The sequence below is a fragment of the Elgaria multicarinata genome, chromosome 6 (assembly GCF_023053635.1).
Source record: "Elgaria multicarinata webbii isolate HBS135686 ecotype San Diego chromosome 6, rElgMul1.1.pri, whole genome shotgun sequence".
NCBI classification, from domain to species: Eukaryota; Metazoa; Chordata; class Lepidosauria; order Squamata; family Anguidae; genus Elgaria; species Elgaria multicarinata.
Window position 1 is genome coordinate 32,026,985 of NC_086176.1, and position 19,484 is coordinate 32,046,468.

General features: G+C 41.1%; 1 protein-coding gene across 2 annotated transcripts in view; it reads right to left on the reverse strand.

The window, feature by feature from the left end:
• Positions 1-1,706: 1,706 nt before the first annotated feature.
• IFT74 (intraflagellar transport 74) overlaps positions 1,707-19,484 on the reverse strand; it is a 55,626-nt gene continuing 37,848 nt past the window's right edge. The window contains exons 15-20 of one of the 2 annotated variants that reach the window (XM_063129206.1): positions 18,280-18,377; positions 15,849-15,975; positions 9,459-9,622; positions 8,079-8,204; positions 4,213-4,273; positions 1,707-2,482 (exon numbers count right to left, since the gene is read on the reverse strand). In XM_063129206.1, coding sequence (XP_062985276.1) covers positions 2,367-2,482; positions 4,213-4,273; positions 8,079-8,204; positions 9,459-9,622; positions 15,849-15,975; positions 18,280-18,377 — 692 coding nt within the window. In that variant the 3' untranslated portion in view covers positions 1,707-2,366. The remainder of the gene's footprint in view (positions 2,483-4,212; positions 4,274-8,078; positions 8,205-9,458; positions 9,623-15,848; positions 15,976-18,279; positions 18,378-19,484) is intronic. The other variant, XM_063129207.1, reaches the window with a different exon arrangement.

Consider the following 19,484-nt stretch of genomic DNA (forward strand, 5'->3'; position numbering starts at 1 on the left):
GTTTTATCTCAGATTTTTTTTAAAAAAAGGCCTCTCACTAGAATAGCTGAAATCTCTCCTCAAAAGGAAGGAAGAGATATCAGTGCAAATTTCCCTTAGATAACAGATTTGGGCCTATAGGAATCCTGTTTTGTCTTATTTGTATATTGTAATATGGAAAACAGAATGCAAGAGACTTTCTGGTTTGAAGCAGGAAATGGCAATTCCATAATGGGGCAGCAAATATGTTTGGCCTTTTCTATAAGTTGTTTCTTCTGGTTCTGTTCAACTTAACCAAGAACAGAAGTAGATATTACAAGACACCTTGGTCTTTCTACTTTGCTTTTCTATGCTCAGATGGGGCGGAGGTTAGAAGGGGTGGTGGTAATTGAGCAATGGATGAGAGGCTAAATTACATGGCTGGCTTGGCACCGTGTGAATAATTTATTCCTCCAGTCCAGAGGTATGTAAACCTTAAATAATAGTCCAGATTTTAAAAGAAGTCTTCTCATGTATGCAACACCATGATGGTGCTATATAAATAATAATAATAATAATAATAATAATAATAATAATAATAATAATAATTTTTACTGACTCTAAACAGCACTCCATCTCAACCATGATTATCCACCATTCTGAATCATGTTGAGGGCCCATACTGATAGAAGAGGTTCTCCTCTTCACAAAGCTGCACTCATATGTTCAGTGCAACGAGAGTGACAAGGGGGCGGGCTAGTACATTCCCCCCCCCTTGTGTGTTTAAACAATACACTTTAATAATGACTGAATAGGGCTCTAATGCATCTCATGAAGTGGACTGTAGTCCACAAAAGCTGGTGCTCTAATAAATTTGTTAAATTTTAACACGCCACAAGATTTTTGTTGCCATGGTCTAACATGGCTGCTCCTCTGGAAATACTTTTATTTTTGTTTTGGAAAGAATGGATACAGCCTTGACTTAACTACTCCATTGCTTTCATAACATTAACATTGCAGTCAATTCCCAAGAGAAACGCATGTTGCACAGATGACCACTCAAAGAACTACGGTCACAGGCAAGCAACCTGCATATCTTTTTTGTGGTCTCTGTGCATCACACATACGGGCGACTAACAAGCTCACTTACTGGAGGTGGGTGGTATCGCTGATCTCAGCTATAAGAGTTTCCTGAAGCTAGGCTCAGCGCAGGTGAGATAAAACATTATGTATGATGCACAGAGACCACAAAGAAGAAGTAAGAGTCCCAAATATTGTGACCCTTTTTTAGTATTAAAAACAATAATCACAGCTCTACTATTTTATATTAAGGAATACAATATAACAAACTCTATAGTCATTCTCATTCTCCTCCACCCACCTCCCAATAGTTTTACCAGAAAATACCATGCTACTAACCTTTCATGGGTGTTTTTTTAAAGAAACCGGAAGGAGGTTATTATACCGTATTGCTTCAATTCTAAGACGCACTTCCCCCCCCCCCCCATATAAACATCTCTATAAATGGGTGCGTCTTAGAATCGCGGTTGTGTCTTAGGGTTTTTTTTCTGTTGGTGGTACTGAAATTAGTGTGCGTCTTACGATCGATGGCGTCTTACAATCAAAGAAATACGGTAGCAGTGAGGATCAAACTTTGGGCTCCTTTACGCTCAGTCAGAAGGATGTAGCCCCTTCATTTTGCCCCTCCATAAAATGCTTTCTCTGCCTTTTATGTGTTACTCTCCAGCCACACCCATTTCTGCTACTTTTGCCTTGCTCATAGCCTTTACTAATAAACAGGCCTTTACTCATGAGTAGGTCTGTCTCAAGATCAAGGAGGCTACTTATAATAATCTTTGGAAAACCCTATTGCTGGATAATTTCTTTTTGAATTTGTTTATTTTATTACTTTTCATTACATACAGGATACTACTGTATCTACTATTCAGACCCCCCCTGCACCCTGTTTTAGAATTCTGATAGAGTAAGATAAATGGGTAGAAACATATGCATCAATATAACTTTCTTTGCTGTTTAAGTTAATCCACTAATATCTTTACATCAGAAAGGATATTAAAGCCTGTCTCAATCTACCATCAGAAGCTGTATTTCAAAATGTCTTAAATGAAATAAAATTGCTTACTGAAAACAGCAAAATAATGTAAACTGGGTATCTTCAATGAATCATCATCTGAACATAGAGGCTTACACTCAGGAAGGTACATTTTGAAAAAGCAAATGTTCCAGGTTTCTGTTATCTAGCATTTATGAAATAGGCACACAAAAATTGCTACTGTGTATTCCAGTATATGTGTACAAGTTTCAAGAATAATCTTGAAAACATTCATAAAGTACATATAGATAAGTTCTCTCATTGGCCCACTGATACATAAAAGAAATGCCTAGGTTCAGTTCCTGCTGTTCTGTAAAGCTTCTATGAGAGTTTTGTTGTATTCTGCAATCTGCTTAGTCACATTCTTCATTATGGGTCGGTAATCACTCTCCTGGCTTTTTGTTGCAATAACTGATAATAAAAGTTAAGGAATTTGTTTTCTAATACGTATCAAAGTTACAGATAAGAACCACTTATAATAGTTTCCTCCTACAAAAAGAACTCAAGAGAGACCATACTGACAAACACTACTCATTTGCACCATTCTCCTTATCACTTCGAGGATAACAGATGTCTCTTCTAAAGAAATGATTTATTGCACATCCGTGACTGGCCGTTCACAGAAGTTTTTGGGTCGATTTCATGATGTCGTCAACAAACAGGAAGTCTCCTGTGGAATCCTCCAGAAATCCTGGGATAAAATGAACCACTTTTAAAGTGGTAATAGCTGAGAAACAGCAGGATCTTCTGCCAGTCAATGACGCTGTCTCAATTGAACTGAATGAAGGGGAAGTATTCAATTCAAACCCCTTGCCTCCCTCTTCCTCCTGTGTAATGCAGCCCATAACAATTATGCCAAAGAACCAGGAAGCAGAAAAGTCTCGGATAAACAATAGGATTTCTCTTAATGTAGAAATGCTCATAGACAATCAAGGAATCCACAGGGTGAGGAAGCTTATCCCAGCAGTTTGGTCATCTGTGTGGGTTCTGAATTTACAGCTAATGAGAGGAGAAAACCCCACTGATCATATTTAAGGAGACAGTGAAATCCTATACATGTATACTCAGAAGTAAGCCCCAGTGCATTCAGTGGGGTTTACTCTCAAGTAAATGTGTATAGGATTGGTGCCTAATTGTTTTAACAACAGTTGTCAAGTTGTCAGCATGTAATTAAGCAAAATATATTATTTCCTGAAAAATATTTTCACAACCACTGTCTCCTCCTAAACAAATACAGTAGTATGCCCCTCTCTTTGAGTATAATGTATATTCAATAAACAAAAAACCTACGGTTTACAAAACAACGTTAAAGGCTCTACAGTTTTCAACCAAACTCAAAAAAGCAGGGAAATTGGGAGTTAAGGCTCACAAGCCTTTAACGCCACATCCTCCCTAAGGAGGCAGAAAGCGCCAGTGAAATTCTCATTCTCCCAAAGCAGATATACTGTGTGAACAGAGTGCTGGACTAGATGGAACCTCGGTCTGATCCAGCATGGCACTTTTTAAGTTTTATTTATTTATTTATTGCATTTCTATACTGCCCAATAGCCGGAGCTCTCTGGGCGGTTCACATGTTCTTATGTGGAATAGTCCACAGTGTGCAAGAAGCAAATTATTTTATGCATTCTGCTTTGGGGTTAAGAGTGCTGAGAAAGGGCATACCTGAGTCATGATTACAATGGCAGAAATTTAAGCACCCACTTAATTTTCTTATTGAAATCAGCTGGATTTTTATGTGTTTAACTCATGTGAATACCTCTATTTGGAATGACCGCCCACCTAATTATAGCTATTTATTCAGAAATAAAATTCAGTGGGTCTTAGTACAGACTGTTGCTTCGGCAGGAAATGCTAGCAGTGATTTGTGATATTTGACAATGGCTAACCATACCGATTTATGCCACCAAAAATAAGTTCATAACTGTATTTCCAGAATAAGAGGATTGCATTATACTACTGAAACATTGGCATGCAAGCAAACCTTTAGTTGAGATGGTCAGCCAAAACAATATTGTAAGCTTTTAAAGTGATCTACTAGAGGTGATCTTTACCTGCACACTTTTGGTTACATTTTCAAGTAAAAGCCCTTACTGAGGTTATTTTAGTTCCCCCCCTTTTTTTTATTAAAATAAAAAGGATACATTCCTTCATGACAAAATTATTTTGTTCATGGTGTTGCCACTTCCTTTCCAAATTTGTAAGCTAAAAGTATAAAATGAAAAATGATAACAGTGAAAATGAAAACAATCATGGTCCCACTTGGGTAATGAAAAATATATATTTAATTTTAGGTATTTTGCTTTCTATCAAGTAGGCCCAATACAGATAAGATTCTGGCAGCCTTATGCTGCAATCCTACACATACGGTCAGTTCAGATAACACATTAGTCAATGGTGGACTATTTAAGCAACTGTTGCTTGAATAGTCCCCCGCTGACTAATGTGTCGTCTGTTGGGGGGAAAACACGCCATAGTTAGTTATTTTCCAGAAATAAGAAATGGAGATAACCAATGATTTGCAGAGTTGTTTATCTGTGCAACAGTTGCTTATCATGTTGTGTGGTGGGCTCCATGGATTATTCCCAGTGCTTACACAGTTGCGAGGCAAGAGTGGGAGAACCCTCTGCCCCGCGCACCTCTATCGGCACGGGAAATAATCCCGTCCCAGGAAATGCTTGGAGACCCACCGATCATGCAGTCCCTTGGTGGGGCAGAGTGATTGGGGACTCCTCAAGTGGGGTGGGGACATGCCACCACTGATTGTGGCATCCCACATGTTCCCAAGGATGTTCATGTCGCTTGCCCCCCCACCCCGCGATCCATCTAGAGATCGGCTAGGAGCACCTTCCATCCCTCAAGCAGATCCCCGAATGGATCATGGGTGCAGGGGGAGGACATCTCCCACAGCTTGACATTACATATCAAGCCGCAGGAGAATTCCATCTGCCGATATCGGGGAGTGGGGTGCAAGGATGTGTCCTGTAGCTGTCATGTGCAGGATAGATCCTTGCGTGTCCTGTCCCCATTCACCAGAAGAGAAGGGGAATCGGACACACAAGAATCTCTCCTGCCGCTTTGCAGTGGCAGTGAAAGCATCTCTCCTGCCACTTTGCATTGACAGGAGAAATGCTTGCGCATCTGATTCCCCTTCTCTTCTGGTGAATGGGGATGGGACGTGCAAGGATCTGTCCTACTCGTGACAGCTGCAGGACAGATTGTTGTGCCAATATGGTGCCCCTTCCTCCCCATTGGGGCCATGGCAATAGGGAAGGGGGCAGCGTTGCTATAGCTGCCCACTTTCCTGTTGCTATGGTCCCAACAGGGAAGGACGGGTCGGCGCTGAGCCATGTGATCCCCGGACAGCGAGGATCTCACTTGGCGCTGATGTGTCCTTTGCTGGCAGCTGGATCCCATGCCCTGATATGCAAGGAGACTGTTCCATAGCCTCTTCCTTCTGTGGCTGGGAGTGTTTCTCCAAGCGTGGCCGCTGCAGAAACAAGAGGCTGCAGAAAGGACTCCTTGCATGTCAGGGCATGGGATCCAGCCACTGGTGAAGGATGCATCAGCGTCGAGTGACACTGTCGCCTGTCCCTGCACAGCCACTGCAGCGAGAACTGGCAGGCACTGTGGCAGTCGCCGGGGAAAGAAGCAGCGGCAGAGGCATCACACCTCCCGACAGATGATGGAATCAATGCTCCACCATCGCTCTGGCACTGGCCATGTCACGTCTCCATGTGCTGCATAGTTACCTGTGAGTAGGTCTGACTGAATTCCATGCAGCTTACTTCTGAGCAGACACATATAGGTTTGCACAGTCAATCACTTAGGTCCCACTGATTTCAACTGAAGAAATTCTGAGGCACATTCTTAATGAGAACAGTTTAATTATGTAGACATTTTAATATTTTACACTGCAATCCTGAGTAATCAAATCTACTCAGAAGCACATTCCGCTGAGTTCAATGTGGTTTACTTCCAGGTAAGTGGGTGTAAAGGATTGCAGCCTTAATGTTTTTAACGTTCTTGTTTTTATTGCTTTTAATAGTTGTGTACTCCCTTGATGGTTTTTCTTTAACAAATAAGGTGGTATATAAATGTTAATAAAATAAAATAACAGTATAAAAATAAACAGTATAAAATAATAAACAGTATAAAAATAAACAGTATAAACAGTATTTAATAAACAGTATAAAAATAAAAACTGCAACAAAGATTCCCAAAATGCACGTGTAATGTTTATAACTATAAAATATCAAAATGGTTGCTCTGAGACTCCTGGCTTAAATTACAGTAGAGTGTGAAGACTCTGATTTATTAAGACATTGAATTCACATTATCTGTGTTTCTTTTGTTTAATAACCATTTTCAGAATACATAAGGCTTATCTTGACACTATATTGGGCCCTGAACTATACAGAAAAAAACTTCCTCATTTCCATAGCTGGGTTTCCTGTCTGATTCCTGAAGCTGTGATAAGAGCAGGACTGCAGGGAGAAGATTGTAAGCGAGCAGGTTAAATATTGGGACTTCAACAACACTTTCACAGCATCAACAGGAAAGTAATGTGGCTATTATATTGATGGCTGCATCCTAACAATACCATTTTTACAGTATCAGTTTGCTTGCCTGGTGCTGGTGTTCAATGTTTTGTGTCAAGACATGTAGACTATTTGCAATGAATCTTTCAAAATAGCTCCCTTCATCTGTTTTTGTTTTGGTTTTGTTTTTTTTAAAGAAAGATGACTAACTACAAAAATTATGCACTATGGAAAAAATTGCAACAGAATAGTAGTCCTAGCACCACCCCACGTTTACTTTAGTGAGATGACACTATGTGTGTGGAGCATTACTTCACAATAAACATAAAAAAGAAGCTTCTGTTCCCACAGAACCATTTATGAACTGGAGCCACTGTTCAGGGCTAGAATGCATAGGGCTTCTAGTAATGGTGGATTTTTTTTTACTAAATAGTGCTTCCAGACTGCCTATACTTTTATTCATCTGATTTACACTCTCATTGCTCTTCAGTATTCTATGGCCTGGTTCAGACATAAGGATCTTGGTCCAACAAACTGTGTGTTTGTTCATTCTCTCCTCCATCCTCCCTCCCTCTTGCATCTTAACTTGGTACTTCTTGATTCGATAAACCAGAGTTTTCAGTGATGCCCAAACTACAAAAAACTGTGGTTGAGTGCTCCCTACTAACAGGACTGAACTGAAGCAAACAGGTGGGGTTACTGTTCTGCTTCCATTTGGAGCAGACTTATGACTCTTAATCTTCAAACATCAAGTGAGCAAAAACAAAACACAACAAATTGGAACTAATATTCTTAATGCTGCCAAATTCAAAATTGATCTGGACTGTGGCACTGGAGGAAGGAGGTATATCTCCACCCACTGTGGTTATTTTTCTCTGCAGGGGAAACAGAGACAAATGCCTTATTCCATTATTAGTCTGGCCGGACTGGAGAAATTTAAGAGGTCAGAGGAATGTAGATCAATTAGATTTGCTTGAGTCTGAGTTTATCCAGAATCAACTCAGTTATTCCAATATTATTTGCAAGCATGGAATCATAGAATAGCAGAGTTGGAAGGGGCCTAAAAGGCCATCAAGTCCAACCCCCTACTGAATGCAGGAATCCACCTTAAAGCATATTTGACAGATGGCTATCCAGCTGCCTCTAGTGTGGAAGACCCCACGACCACTCTAGGAAAATGGTTTTATTGCTGTGCTGCATTTTCCATCACAACAACAACATTATGGTTTTTGGATTCGTAACTGGAAAACTTCCAGGAGTTAATTAAAAATGAGTCTTTCTGATTCATTGCCTGTCACAGGTAGCTTTCTTTGGAAAGAAATCTTATGTCCTTCCACATTTCAAGGAATTCTCCAGAGGCTTTTAAGCAATTCAATGCATGCATATATATATATACTTAACAAAGCTCCATAACTCTTAACTTTTGGAGACAGGCAATGCCTGAGGGCAGAAAGTATTTTCAACTGTACCTGCGAATGAGTCTCATTCTCCTGAAGCTGTAATTTCAGGCCTTCATATTCTCTGTTCAAATGCTCCATAATTTTCTTAAAAGCATCCCTGCGCTTTGTTAATGTTTCTTTCTCTTCTTGCAGTTTCTTCGTGTAAGGAAATAGTACAAAGATTAGACACTGATCTTAAAAGTATTTAGCCTATTTTCAAAATTCAAAGAAGCAAAAGCATTTACATGCTCGATCTAAGCATTTCCATAAGAGTACATGACCCTGTACATCGAGAGATTGTGCAGAAAAAGAGATTGTGTGGATGGCTCACATATGTAAACTACATATGAAATGACTTGTTTATCCGAATAATATGACTGAAGTGGCTAGACTTTGGTTTTGAAGTTGGTTTATCTTTGAGAAATTGAAAAATAGACATAAAGGCTTCAATTTCTTTAGAAATGAAAACTCATTACCCTTTTATATGAATAATATCTTTCTCTTTACATGATGCAAGATGTGTTCTTTCTAAGAGTAATATTGATCCCCAGCCTGCGCTTACAAATGTATTGTCCTCTTATTATTTTCCTTCCAGCATCTACTTTCATTCACATTTCCTTTTCCCATGAAAGCTTTTGTTCATGGCAATAAAAGATACACAGATCATAAAGCACCATCTGCAGATAACACACAACTAAAATCAATGCTTATAATCTTCCAGTGCTATGACCAAGATATAGTGGCAGAAAAGTGAAACTGCTATAGAAATATTCAAGAAAAGAATAATAAATTTTGATTGTCAAGGCCCTGCTAACAGTTTAAACATGCAACCCCATAAAAAAAAGCTCCAAATGGAGACAACTGTTTGGAAAGGAAACATATTTACTCAGAAGTAAACCCCATTGATTGCAATATGGTTTACTTTCATGTAAGTGGTGTAAACGCTACTCTCTGACTTTTCCCCCCGATCTAAGTTATTTGTTAAATATTATCTAGCTGTACAGGAATTTGTAAATGTTACTTGTATAAGACATATTGTAATCACTTTTCAGTGTTAGATCTAGAACTGATACTAATGATCTTTTCTTTCTTTTGTAAAACCAAAATTACTCTTCAATCTACTTTGACAATCCCATACAAATGAGAAACAATGTAGGAGCTGCTTCTTCATGGTACTCTCCCACATGGCAGTGGTAGGTATGTGAATACCTCAACTATCTGAGTGGGATTGATCATGTGGGTCTTTTGCAGGCACACAGGATCATACTTTGGCGAAGCAGCTTCCCCATGCCTCAGTGTGTGAGCATATGATGGAGGCTCAAGACAGCACATACAACATGCCTTAGTCTGAACATTTAAATAACTGGGTCTCAAGCAAATATTGCATGTATGTTTTGGATGTTAACGTACCTTTTTCTTTTCTTCTCCTGCTGTTTTCAGAGCTGGAAGATTATTGTACAGTTCCAAGTCCTTGGTCATTTGTTCATTTTTTTCTTTGAGAGATGTGAGTTCATCAACCATCTTGCCTTCCAACAGGCCCATCTTCTGGAGGTCCATCCGTAGACGCTGACTATCTATAAGGAAGGAAAATAGGTCATAAGTATTGCTGTCATACAGTAGAATTTATTCTCTAGCACAGATAGAACTGAATCATAAAATGTACTTATTCGACGGGAAAACTAACTCCTGCTTGATTTATTCAACTTGGCCTTGGTCCAATAAAGCTTTTAAGTACATTCTTATCTTTTACGTACAAATATCTATTATCTGATGAACTAGTAGTATGGCATATTTTATTACTGCCAAACAGAAAATAGTACTGCTGTTCATAGTTTATGTTTGTTAATAAAATGTATGTTAAAGGGGCCCACTGTCCTTTTTAGTTTTAAAATATAAAAACATACTGCAAAACTCTTTAGGCAATCTTCCCCTATGCCATCAGTCTTGATGGGCATGCTATCTAGGATTCTCAGTGGTTATGCTGGTGATTTGGGACAAAAAAGTCCTTCCTTTCCCCCAGTGCATGGAATTGTCTGGGAATTTAAGCCAGACACATTCATATCATAATGAATGCCAGGTTTACATAGGGACCTACATGCATAGAGTCCAGTGTTTCTAGGCCTGAACTGTATAATTTATACATCAGAAAAAGAATCTGCAGAACTGAAGATTTTACGCATAGGTCTTTACGCAACTCTTTTTAAAAAAATATTATTATTACATTTATATATTGCCCCATAGCTGAAGCTCTCTGGGCGGTTTACAACAGTTAAAAACAGTGAACAGTACAAAAAAATATAAAAAATTTAAACCATCAAAAGCATAAAAACAACAATATCCATTTAAAACAAACTATTCTGGGGTCAGTTAAAAGCTCGGCATATGTTGCTAACTGCCTGGGAGAAGAGAAAAGTCTTGACCTGGCACCGGAAAGATAACATTGTTGGCACCAGGCGAGCCTCGTCAGGGAGATCATTCCATAATTGGAATCATATCCAACACATCAAGTATGATGTGTATGATAACAGTATCCAACTATAATGTCACACACGTCAAGTAGGCATGTTGGAATGGTACATGTCAGCAAGATTTCAGCCCCTCTTCCTCATACGTTGGATTGAAAAAGCTGCATAGGATTGAAGTAACAAGCAGTTCTTCTCCCCAATTTTGGATATTAGTTTATTCTAGATCTAAACAAAATAGACCCATGTGTTTTCTTCAAGGACATTTGATTCATTATATTGGGTGTTGTGATTTGTATATTGTTATCTGCTCTAAGCCTTCAGGAAAGGCTGAATAAACAAATAAAAACTGCAGTCCTAGTTTATTTGGTCTGTTATCCACACTAATGGGTATCACAGTCAACTGCTATTAGAACTGCACTTAGTTTCTCTCTGGAGTGCGCCGTCTCTTGCTCTTCAGGAAGTCAACTTCTTAAGCATAGTTCAGATATATTTGTGGGATACTGAAATCTGAAAGTGGCAGGGGACAAAGGAAATGGAATAGGAAATACGTTTTGCACAATATGTTCAGTATTAAGAATGGGTCCTAGTGTAGGCAGTTAGATTTTAACAACTCAGGCTATGTGGTTGGAGGAAGGGTCTTTCTCTACTTTGAGCTGGTTTTGACAAGGTATTTAATCCCTGCCACTTCGTTGAAGGAATGGTTTTGTAAATAAAGTTTACAAGATGAAGATCAAGGGTGTTTTCCTCAAAAGAGATTTTGTAGTATCTGACTGCCTAATTGCTAGGAATAGATTTACTGGGTTGTAATGAGTGATGGCAGAATCTGTGAAGGCATATGAAACATACCAGAAACAGGGAGACATTCTGTGGTGGGGGTGGGGAATGCTGGAATTCTTCTTTATGAATAAAGTAGACCATCATTCTAGTCCAGGAACTACTGAGTGCAAATGGCTGTGTGTCCACAACTGCAATTGTGGCTCCCTGGTATAGGCTGCCACAGAGGAATACATAAATCACTGAATGCAGCATTCCCTGCCCTGGCACCAACAACAGTCTGTTGTACCCCCATGTAGATTATTAGGACTGAATCCAGGCCTTAGATGGTGCAACAGGATGGCTGGGTTGATACCACAAATGATAGAACTGACCCAAATGGGAGAAGCTTCATATTAAACAGTGACAACATTTAGCCAGGTTCCAGAGGCTGCCTCTGGATTTAGCTTCTGTTCTGCAGTGATATAAGCCAACAGGTCTTATTCTACAGGATATAAGCCAACAGGGCAATGGACAAGGAAGAGAGAATCTCATAGTTTATGGACTTTATCTTGCCCAGCTTTCAAAGCCCCATGACATGACCAAGGCAGGAGTGGAACAGAAATTGGGTATCTGTATCCCCAGGCTCCTTAATTATAATAGCCCTTGTCTTGAAGATTTGACACACAGCCTACTGCATTCCCTACAAAATAAAAAAGGAACCTGGCTGATTGCATTAAGCTCCAGTCGAAGAATTTCCCTTGTGTATCTCGAATGAGTGGAGGGCCAAGGATCTAATCACCACCCTTCAAAGTGGCCTGCTGGCAATTCGTGTTGCCAAGGACACCGCTAACTCCAAACCATCCTTTACATCTAGAAAACCTGGGGGGATATAATGCCAGCTATAATCCAGGGGCCAATGGGAGGTTTGAACCTTCTGTCTGCCCCGTGATCCTAATGAGTGTATGTGTGGATGGATGTGTGGAAATGGGAATGTGTGAAAGAGACAGAAGGGATGGGGAGACTGAGATAAGAGGGGTGTGTGTGGATGGAAAGGATGTAAAAGTGAAAAGTGTATGGGTGTGAGTGAATGGGGGTGTATGAAAGAGAGAAAGGGATGGGGAGAGAGAGAGAAAAGAAGAAGAAAACCAGAAAGACAGAAAGAAAAAGGGTAACCAGTCCAATTCTGTCTCTGTCTCTGTCCATTGCCCATCCAAGCCCAGCACCCACCAGTATGCATCCCTTGACACTGTCCCCTGAGGTTTCCTACTCTTGCCTCAGACAGTACTGAGTTGATGGACCAATGATTCAATAGTATAATGGCAGGTTCGTGTGTGTGTGTGTGTGTACCCACGTATGTGGTGATGACCTGCCATGTTTTCTAGAGAAGGAAGGGCCACAGAAGCAGAGCCAGTGTTGTTGGGCGTTTGCAAAGGACCACACCCCAGCAAGCCCCCACTCCCCTGGAACCCTCTGTCCTTGGCCCCCTCCTTCTCATGGTCACTGCTTGTTCACCTGTCCCGTCTTGAGCAGTGAGACGAATGGGGAGATAGAGAATGATCCTCCTTTTGCCTGGCATTCTCTCTCTGGACAGCTACGTGGGAAGAGAAGAAAGCAAATGAATGGGCAGCAGTGACAGCAGTGGGGAGAGGTGGGCCCACTCGGGGAGGGGACCCATTGAGAGGGTCCCAAAGCTTTGGGACAGCAGAGTGTAGAGGGCAGGAGACACAGTCCAGTAGCAGAGCACAGGCTTTGCATATAGAAGGTCCCAGAGTCAAGCCCTGGCATTTTCAGGCTGGGCTGGGCAAATCCCCTATCTGAAACCTAGACAGCCACTGCCAGTTAGTGTAGATGATACTGAGCTATATGGACCGATGGTCTGACTTGGGATAAGGCAGCTTCCTTTGTTTAACAATATGGAGAAGGTAAAGATTTTCTTTATCCAACCACTATCACAGAGAGAGAAAAAGAAAAAGAAATCAGCCCTTCTCTCTGGGAAGAGACAGGAAGAGGATGCAGTCCAGTTCCTTCTGATATGCCACCAAGTCACAGACTTCAGCAAGCAATGTGTACACAGTAGCAAATTCTGAGACAAAACTGCTTTGTGCTTTGACCCAGGGAAATGTTAGTGGGAAATGCTGCCATCAGCAAATGTGTTTACTCACAGAAGTTTCCTTTGGGGAGGGAAGGAGAAGCTTCTGTGCAATGATCTTTTACCCAAAGAGCGAGCTGGTGGCCCCAAAGAACTTTTCTGTAGCGTGACAGTTTTGTTGCAATGTGAATGGTCCTTCTACATAGCCCACCAGGATCAAATTAGAATTCAGAGTCTCAACATCTTTTTTGTAAAGAAAGAAGACAAATTTCTAGGCCTCGTGGTTACAGAAATATGTTTCAACAATGTGATACCCCAAATTCCAATGTAATTTTTTTTAGGTGGCCTCAAAGTTTTCCATTCTTGAGTTACAGCCATTGGAGCTTATTTGTATTCATGGAGGCTGCCCAAACCTTGTTCTCCATGTGCATAAGCAGGGGGCTGGATTGTATCCATAATAATAACTTGATTGAATATGATTCCTAGTTGTTAGATGTTGCTTTAGTTGTAGTTTGTCCTGTTACTGTTTTAGAGTACTAAAAAAACACCCTGTGTCGTTGCAGAATAGAGTTTGTAGATGTGATGGCAATGAATTCTGCATCTTCACAACAAGACAGCAAATAAGAAAAGCCCACCTTTATGTTTTCCAATACCTGATCTTAAAATCAATTTTATGATTATAAGGAATAATGGGCAGGATCCAGACTTACACCCAGTAGAATTTCGCTGGCATTGGAGGAAGAAGATGGGGCAATTTTCTGATTCTTCCTGTAGTCCCTGAATGCCACCTCCAATGGAACAGAGGTGGCACTGGGGCTGCAGAGGAAAGGGGGAATCAGATAAAACTGCCAACCCCTCCCTCCATTGGGAAGCCTCTGCTAGATCCTGGCTCTCCTTGTGACCAGGAATCCTACCATTCACAGAGGGGGAAGTTGGGATCCAACCTTTTAAACAAACAAACAAAAAACAAACAAAAAACCCCCACCTCCTGGATTGTTGCTTATCCCAGCTATCTGTGTGTGATGCACAGAGATCACAAAAATGCCCAATACAGGAAATTCCATGTTATACATTATTTACATGAATAAACAAAATTGGAAGCTGCCATGCAAAAAGGCATAGATAGTAGCATAGAAAAATGTGATTGTAGCTATTAAGTGAAGTAGAATAATGCCATATGTCTCTATGGCTATCATTTCAGTCAATCAAATAAGCAATTATTTCCACAATGTCTTACTGGGGGGCGGGGCAACACATGGCCTGTGGGCTGCCTGTGCCCCCCACCGTGTCCTCCCTGCCAATACTATCATAACCCCAATTTTGGAAGGAAACAAGGTGTGCAGGGAGGGTGTGCCTTGTTTACAACAAGAATCACACTCCTGGAAGCCTCAGAGAAGGGGCCACTACACAAAAGGCTCTTCTCCTGGTGGATTCCAATCAGGCCATGGGTCCGCTTGGGACCACCTGGATCATGCTCTCCAATGACCTCAGTGATTGAGCAGGATGGTAAGGAGAAGGCGCTCTCTCAGAAAACCTGGTCCCAAGTTGTTTAGGGCTTTGTACACTAGTACCAAAACCTTAAACCTGTCCTGGTAGCCAATAGGTAAACAGTGCAATTCCCTCAGCAAAGGAGTTATATGCTGAAAAGAGGCAGCTCCTGACAACAGCTGAGCTCCTATGTTCTGCACTAGCCAGGGTTTCCGGAGCAGTCTCAAGAGCAACCCCACATGGAGCACATTGCAGTCATCCACTCTTGAGGTTACTAATGCCCATACCACTGGCCAAGCTATCCCTGTCCAGAAAAGGCCGTAGCTGGCGAGCCAGCCGAAGCTGTTAAAAGGCACTATGAGCTGCTGTAGCCACTTGGACTTGCAGCGACAATGATGGATCTGGGAGTACCTCCAAACTACAAACCTGATCTTTCAGAGGGAGTGCAACCCCATCCAGAACAGGCAATGAGATTATTTCCCGAACTCAGAAACCACTCACCCAACAGGGCTTCTGTCTTGCCAGGATTCAGCTTCAGTTTATTGGCCGTCATACAGCCCATTACTGAGTTTAGGCACTGATCTAGGACTTGCACAGTGTCTCCTGTTTCAGACATCACAGAGATATAAAGCTGTGTGTCATCAGCATACTGACAGCAATAACTGGGTACTTAAGATATAAAAGGGGGTGGGTGGATTATTGCAGAAACAGAGTTTCAGATAAATGAGTGGTTGGGGGGAACTTTAGGTCAAACTGTGCAATTGCAAATGTAAAATTGTTATCACTTGCTAAAAGTGTGTTTTATATGTAGGTAAAAGCACCAGTGCTATATATGATCTTTTAATGGTCTTCTATCTGCTGGTGTTATGTTTTATCTTATTTGTTGAATTGTATTTTATTGTGTTCTATTCTTATAAGCTGCCTTAAGGCCATTTTTGCAATGGAAGGAGGGATAGAATTTATAAAGAAAGTAATAACTTCCTTGATTTATGATTGTCTTACCTGTACCCAGATTTTTAGCGGTACTCTGTGATTTCTGCATTTCACTTGATTTGAAAGTGAGGTCTTCTTGCATGATCTTCAGCTCTTGATTTGTTACAGAAGATATCTGCTTCATACGGTTTACATTCTGTGTAAAGAAATAAGAATAGTGGAACATAACACTTTCCAAATGTACTGTTATGATTGGTTGTTGGACAATGATAGAGGTTGGAATTTTTCCATAGTACTTAATTCAGCTGCACCAAATCCCTTTAGGAAAAATATTTTAACTGTTTGGAGATTACATATTGAGAGGACCATTGTATTACCTCACCTAACATGAAGAAACAGGGGCCCAAATGTTCGAGGCCTGTGCATTTCAATAACTTCAACTGAGGACAGATATATGTCACCAGCAAAGGCATCCCACTCCATATGCTACGCAATATATCCTAAGAAAAAGTCATTCCCAAATTGCAAATGTGACAACCAGATCCTGGTTCGCTAAGCGAGACCTGCCAGTGTAAATGAAGCAGGGCTTCATTATTCCTTCATTAAGCAGCCTTCTGGTGAAAGAAGTTGAATCCATAAAGTCATGGGGGCTATCTATATGGGTTAAAAGCCCTGCGGGGCTGCGTGGTGGTGCTGCGTTGGTTATATGAAGCAGTCTGGTTATACGAAAGGTCTGGAAAAGTCAGAGACTTATCCTGACCTTTCCTGCAGCAGCGAGGTCACTACGGCTTTTCCACCATCTGTCCTCGCTCTGCTGTCACACCGGGGGCATTCCCGGGTGGAAGTCAACCTCCCATTGGTTGCTGGAAGCCAGGGAAGGGGAGGGGGTGGGCCCAATGAGCCAAATGGCTGCCGGAAAGCCCTCACTGCCCCCTGCATAGGGATTACCCGATGCCACCCCGCTGCGGGAGTTTTCTAAAAGTGGGGGCAAGTCGGCACCGTCAAGGCTGTCCCATGTACAGAAGGGCTACTAAAATGCCAATTAAAAAAAATCTATTCAGGTAGCAGACCAATGAACATCCTGTAAGGAAAACCAAGCTTAGTCAGTTAAGCCAAAGAACTATAGGCATCAAAATGTTAAAGCAGCAATTAAGGTTGAAATCCCATGGTCCCAAAGATGGTATCCCAGGGGCCATGGGGTAGATTGCATCTCCCCCTCCAAAGACAGAGAGTTCCAACTTGGAGGGAGGGATTCAACTGAGGCCCTTACCTTCCTATCGTCAGAGGCAAAAAGGGAGGGGATCAGGAGGCGTGTCATACATCCCCAGACAGGCCTTGACATGGGGTGGGAGCTGGCATACATATTTTTCCTCCCATTGGTAGCAATGGGAGGGAAATTGTTTGAAAAAACAAACTGGAAAAGGAAGGAAGGTAGGAAGATATAGCAAGACCAGCAGGATTTTGGATGAGGCAGTTCATCCGCCTTTGAATCTAACCGCTACACCTGGTAGGATTGCTCTCTAAATCCCCATAAGGATTTTGATGTACAGTTAGAACTTTGGGAGTTGTATTAAAGGAAATGAATTCAAGGTTGTACTGTGATGCTTTGAAGCTACGAAGAGCATAAATGACTACCTCTATCTGGTTTTAGTGCCATATGTGATGAATTACAACAGGAAATGTTTTTCTTCTTTTCTCGACCATAAGAGGCTAATAGCGTAATTAAAGACGGAGATATAGTAGGAGAAACAAGGATGGCGGTGTTTGTGAAGGATAGGAAGAAAAGAACAGAACAGATGTAATGTCGGCTTGATACTGTGATTTTAAAAAACTGGGAGCCAGCCTTGCGAACACAATCCGTTTTCTTCCTAGAGCAGATTTTCCCCATCTGCCTGAACCACCGTTAAATGGCATGTTGGCATTGGTTAAGTCATGTGTTGGCATCAACCAAAGTTTAGGTTAACAAGGGTTCTCTTTTAATTCAGACCAGAAACTATGATCTGAAGTGGGATGAGGCAGGTGGAGGAACTTGTTCCAGGGAAGAGAAGTCTGAAATGAGGTTAGGGAGCATGTATTTCCAAGGCTGGCTCTTCACTTGTTAACTGTAGTTAACAGGAAGCCTGCATTATCTCTGCACTGGCTCAAAGAAGAGAAGGGGTGGGGAGTTAGTCTTTGAATGTGCAGAGAACCCCAACACCTCCCTCTCTCAACCTTTGGAGATAAACCACTGTAAGCTTCAACTTGATTTGCTTCCTGAAGAAAAGCGGAAGAACAAAAACGGAACTACATATATGATCACTACACGGCTTTATTATTCTGAAGGTACAAAAAAGTGCGGCTAACAGCTCTTCGGACTTATACAACATTTAAGTAATAATTGCCTATTTTATGAAAAAGGGATAAAGAGCTTTATCCATATTTACTTAGTACTAAATGATAGTGAATTCAGTTGCGCTTACATTTTATAACTGTGCTAAGGATTGGAGCCAAAGCCACTTACCCTGCTTGAGTGCTCTAAAAGTGCCACAATATTGGCCTCTATCTGTGCTTTCCGTTCCAGTTCCTGGTTCTTCGTCTCTTCAAAAGACTCAAGAAAGTCTAAAGATCGAAAAACAAGATAAGGGAGGCTGCTGTTTATGAAAGGAACAGCAGGCAACTCCTGAAATGTTACTTATAGCAATGGGTATTTTGAATTTAAAAGCAAACTTAAAAATATAAACTAAACAGAAAGCAATTTAGTTAGAACAAAATTAAATTTAAATACAAAGCCACTAAAAGAAACAGTTTGTGTGAAACTCTAGAAAGCAGGCCAGTTTTGCTGCATGTAATTGACCTTTTAATATCTATGTGCTGATTCAGCAATGACAGTATGATGTGCACACAGGACAATCAATCCACACATGAAGATCCAGAAGTATAGCCACCCTCTTCTTCTCTTCAGTAATTAGAGAACATTTTGCACTTGCAAAGAAGTACCCCATAAGAGTCTTGCTAAGCTGTTCCGTTAACATTAAATACAGAGTTTCCTACACACACAAAAGGCACCTTTAAAAAAAAACACCTTGGTTAAGCCATGAATAGAGATTGCACCTGTAGTATCAGAAAGCAGTCTTTCAGCATTAGGGGAAAGGTAAATGAAACTCTCCAGATGTTTTGGACCACAAATCCCACAGGCCCCACCCAGCATGGCCTACTATTTGGGATTATAAGGATTGCAGTTCAAAACATCTGGAGGGCACTAGGTTGCCTATCCCATTAGCATGGTTCAATGCTCGAGGGGCTCCTGTGATGCACATATGGGGCACTTTCAGGAGTAAAGTTTTCCAGTGTGGAGCGTATCTCCATTGATGGGTGCAACAGAGACACGTCAATATAGCTGTTCCTGATATGGAGGTAAATAGAGAAGCTCTAGCTCCGGGATGCAGGATCTCTTTCAGCCTGAAGGCTGAATTCCATTTTGGAAAAGCTTTTGGGGTAGGGGGGCGCAATCCAGTGGTGGGTGGGGACAAAACGTCAAAACACCCAGCACTTTTTAGTTTAAAGCTCTTACTGCCAGAAATCAAAAATAATAATAATAATAACAACAACAACAACAACAACAATAATTTATTTATTTACCTGCCTCTCCCTCTGGATCGAGGCGGGGTACAACACAAATAAAAACACCATAAAATACATACAACTAATTCAAACGTTTAAAACCAG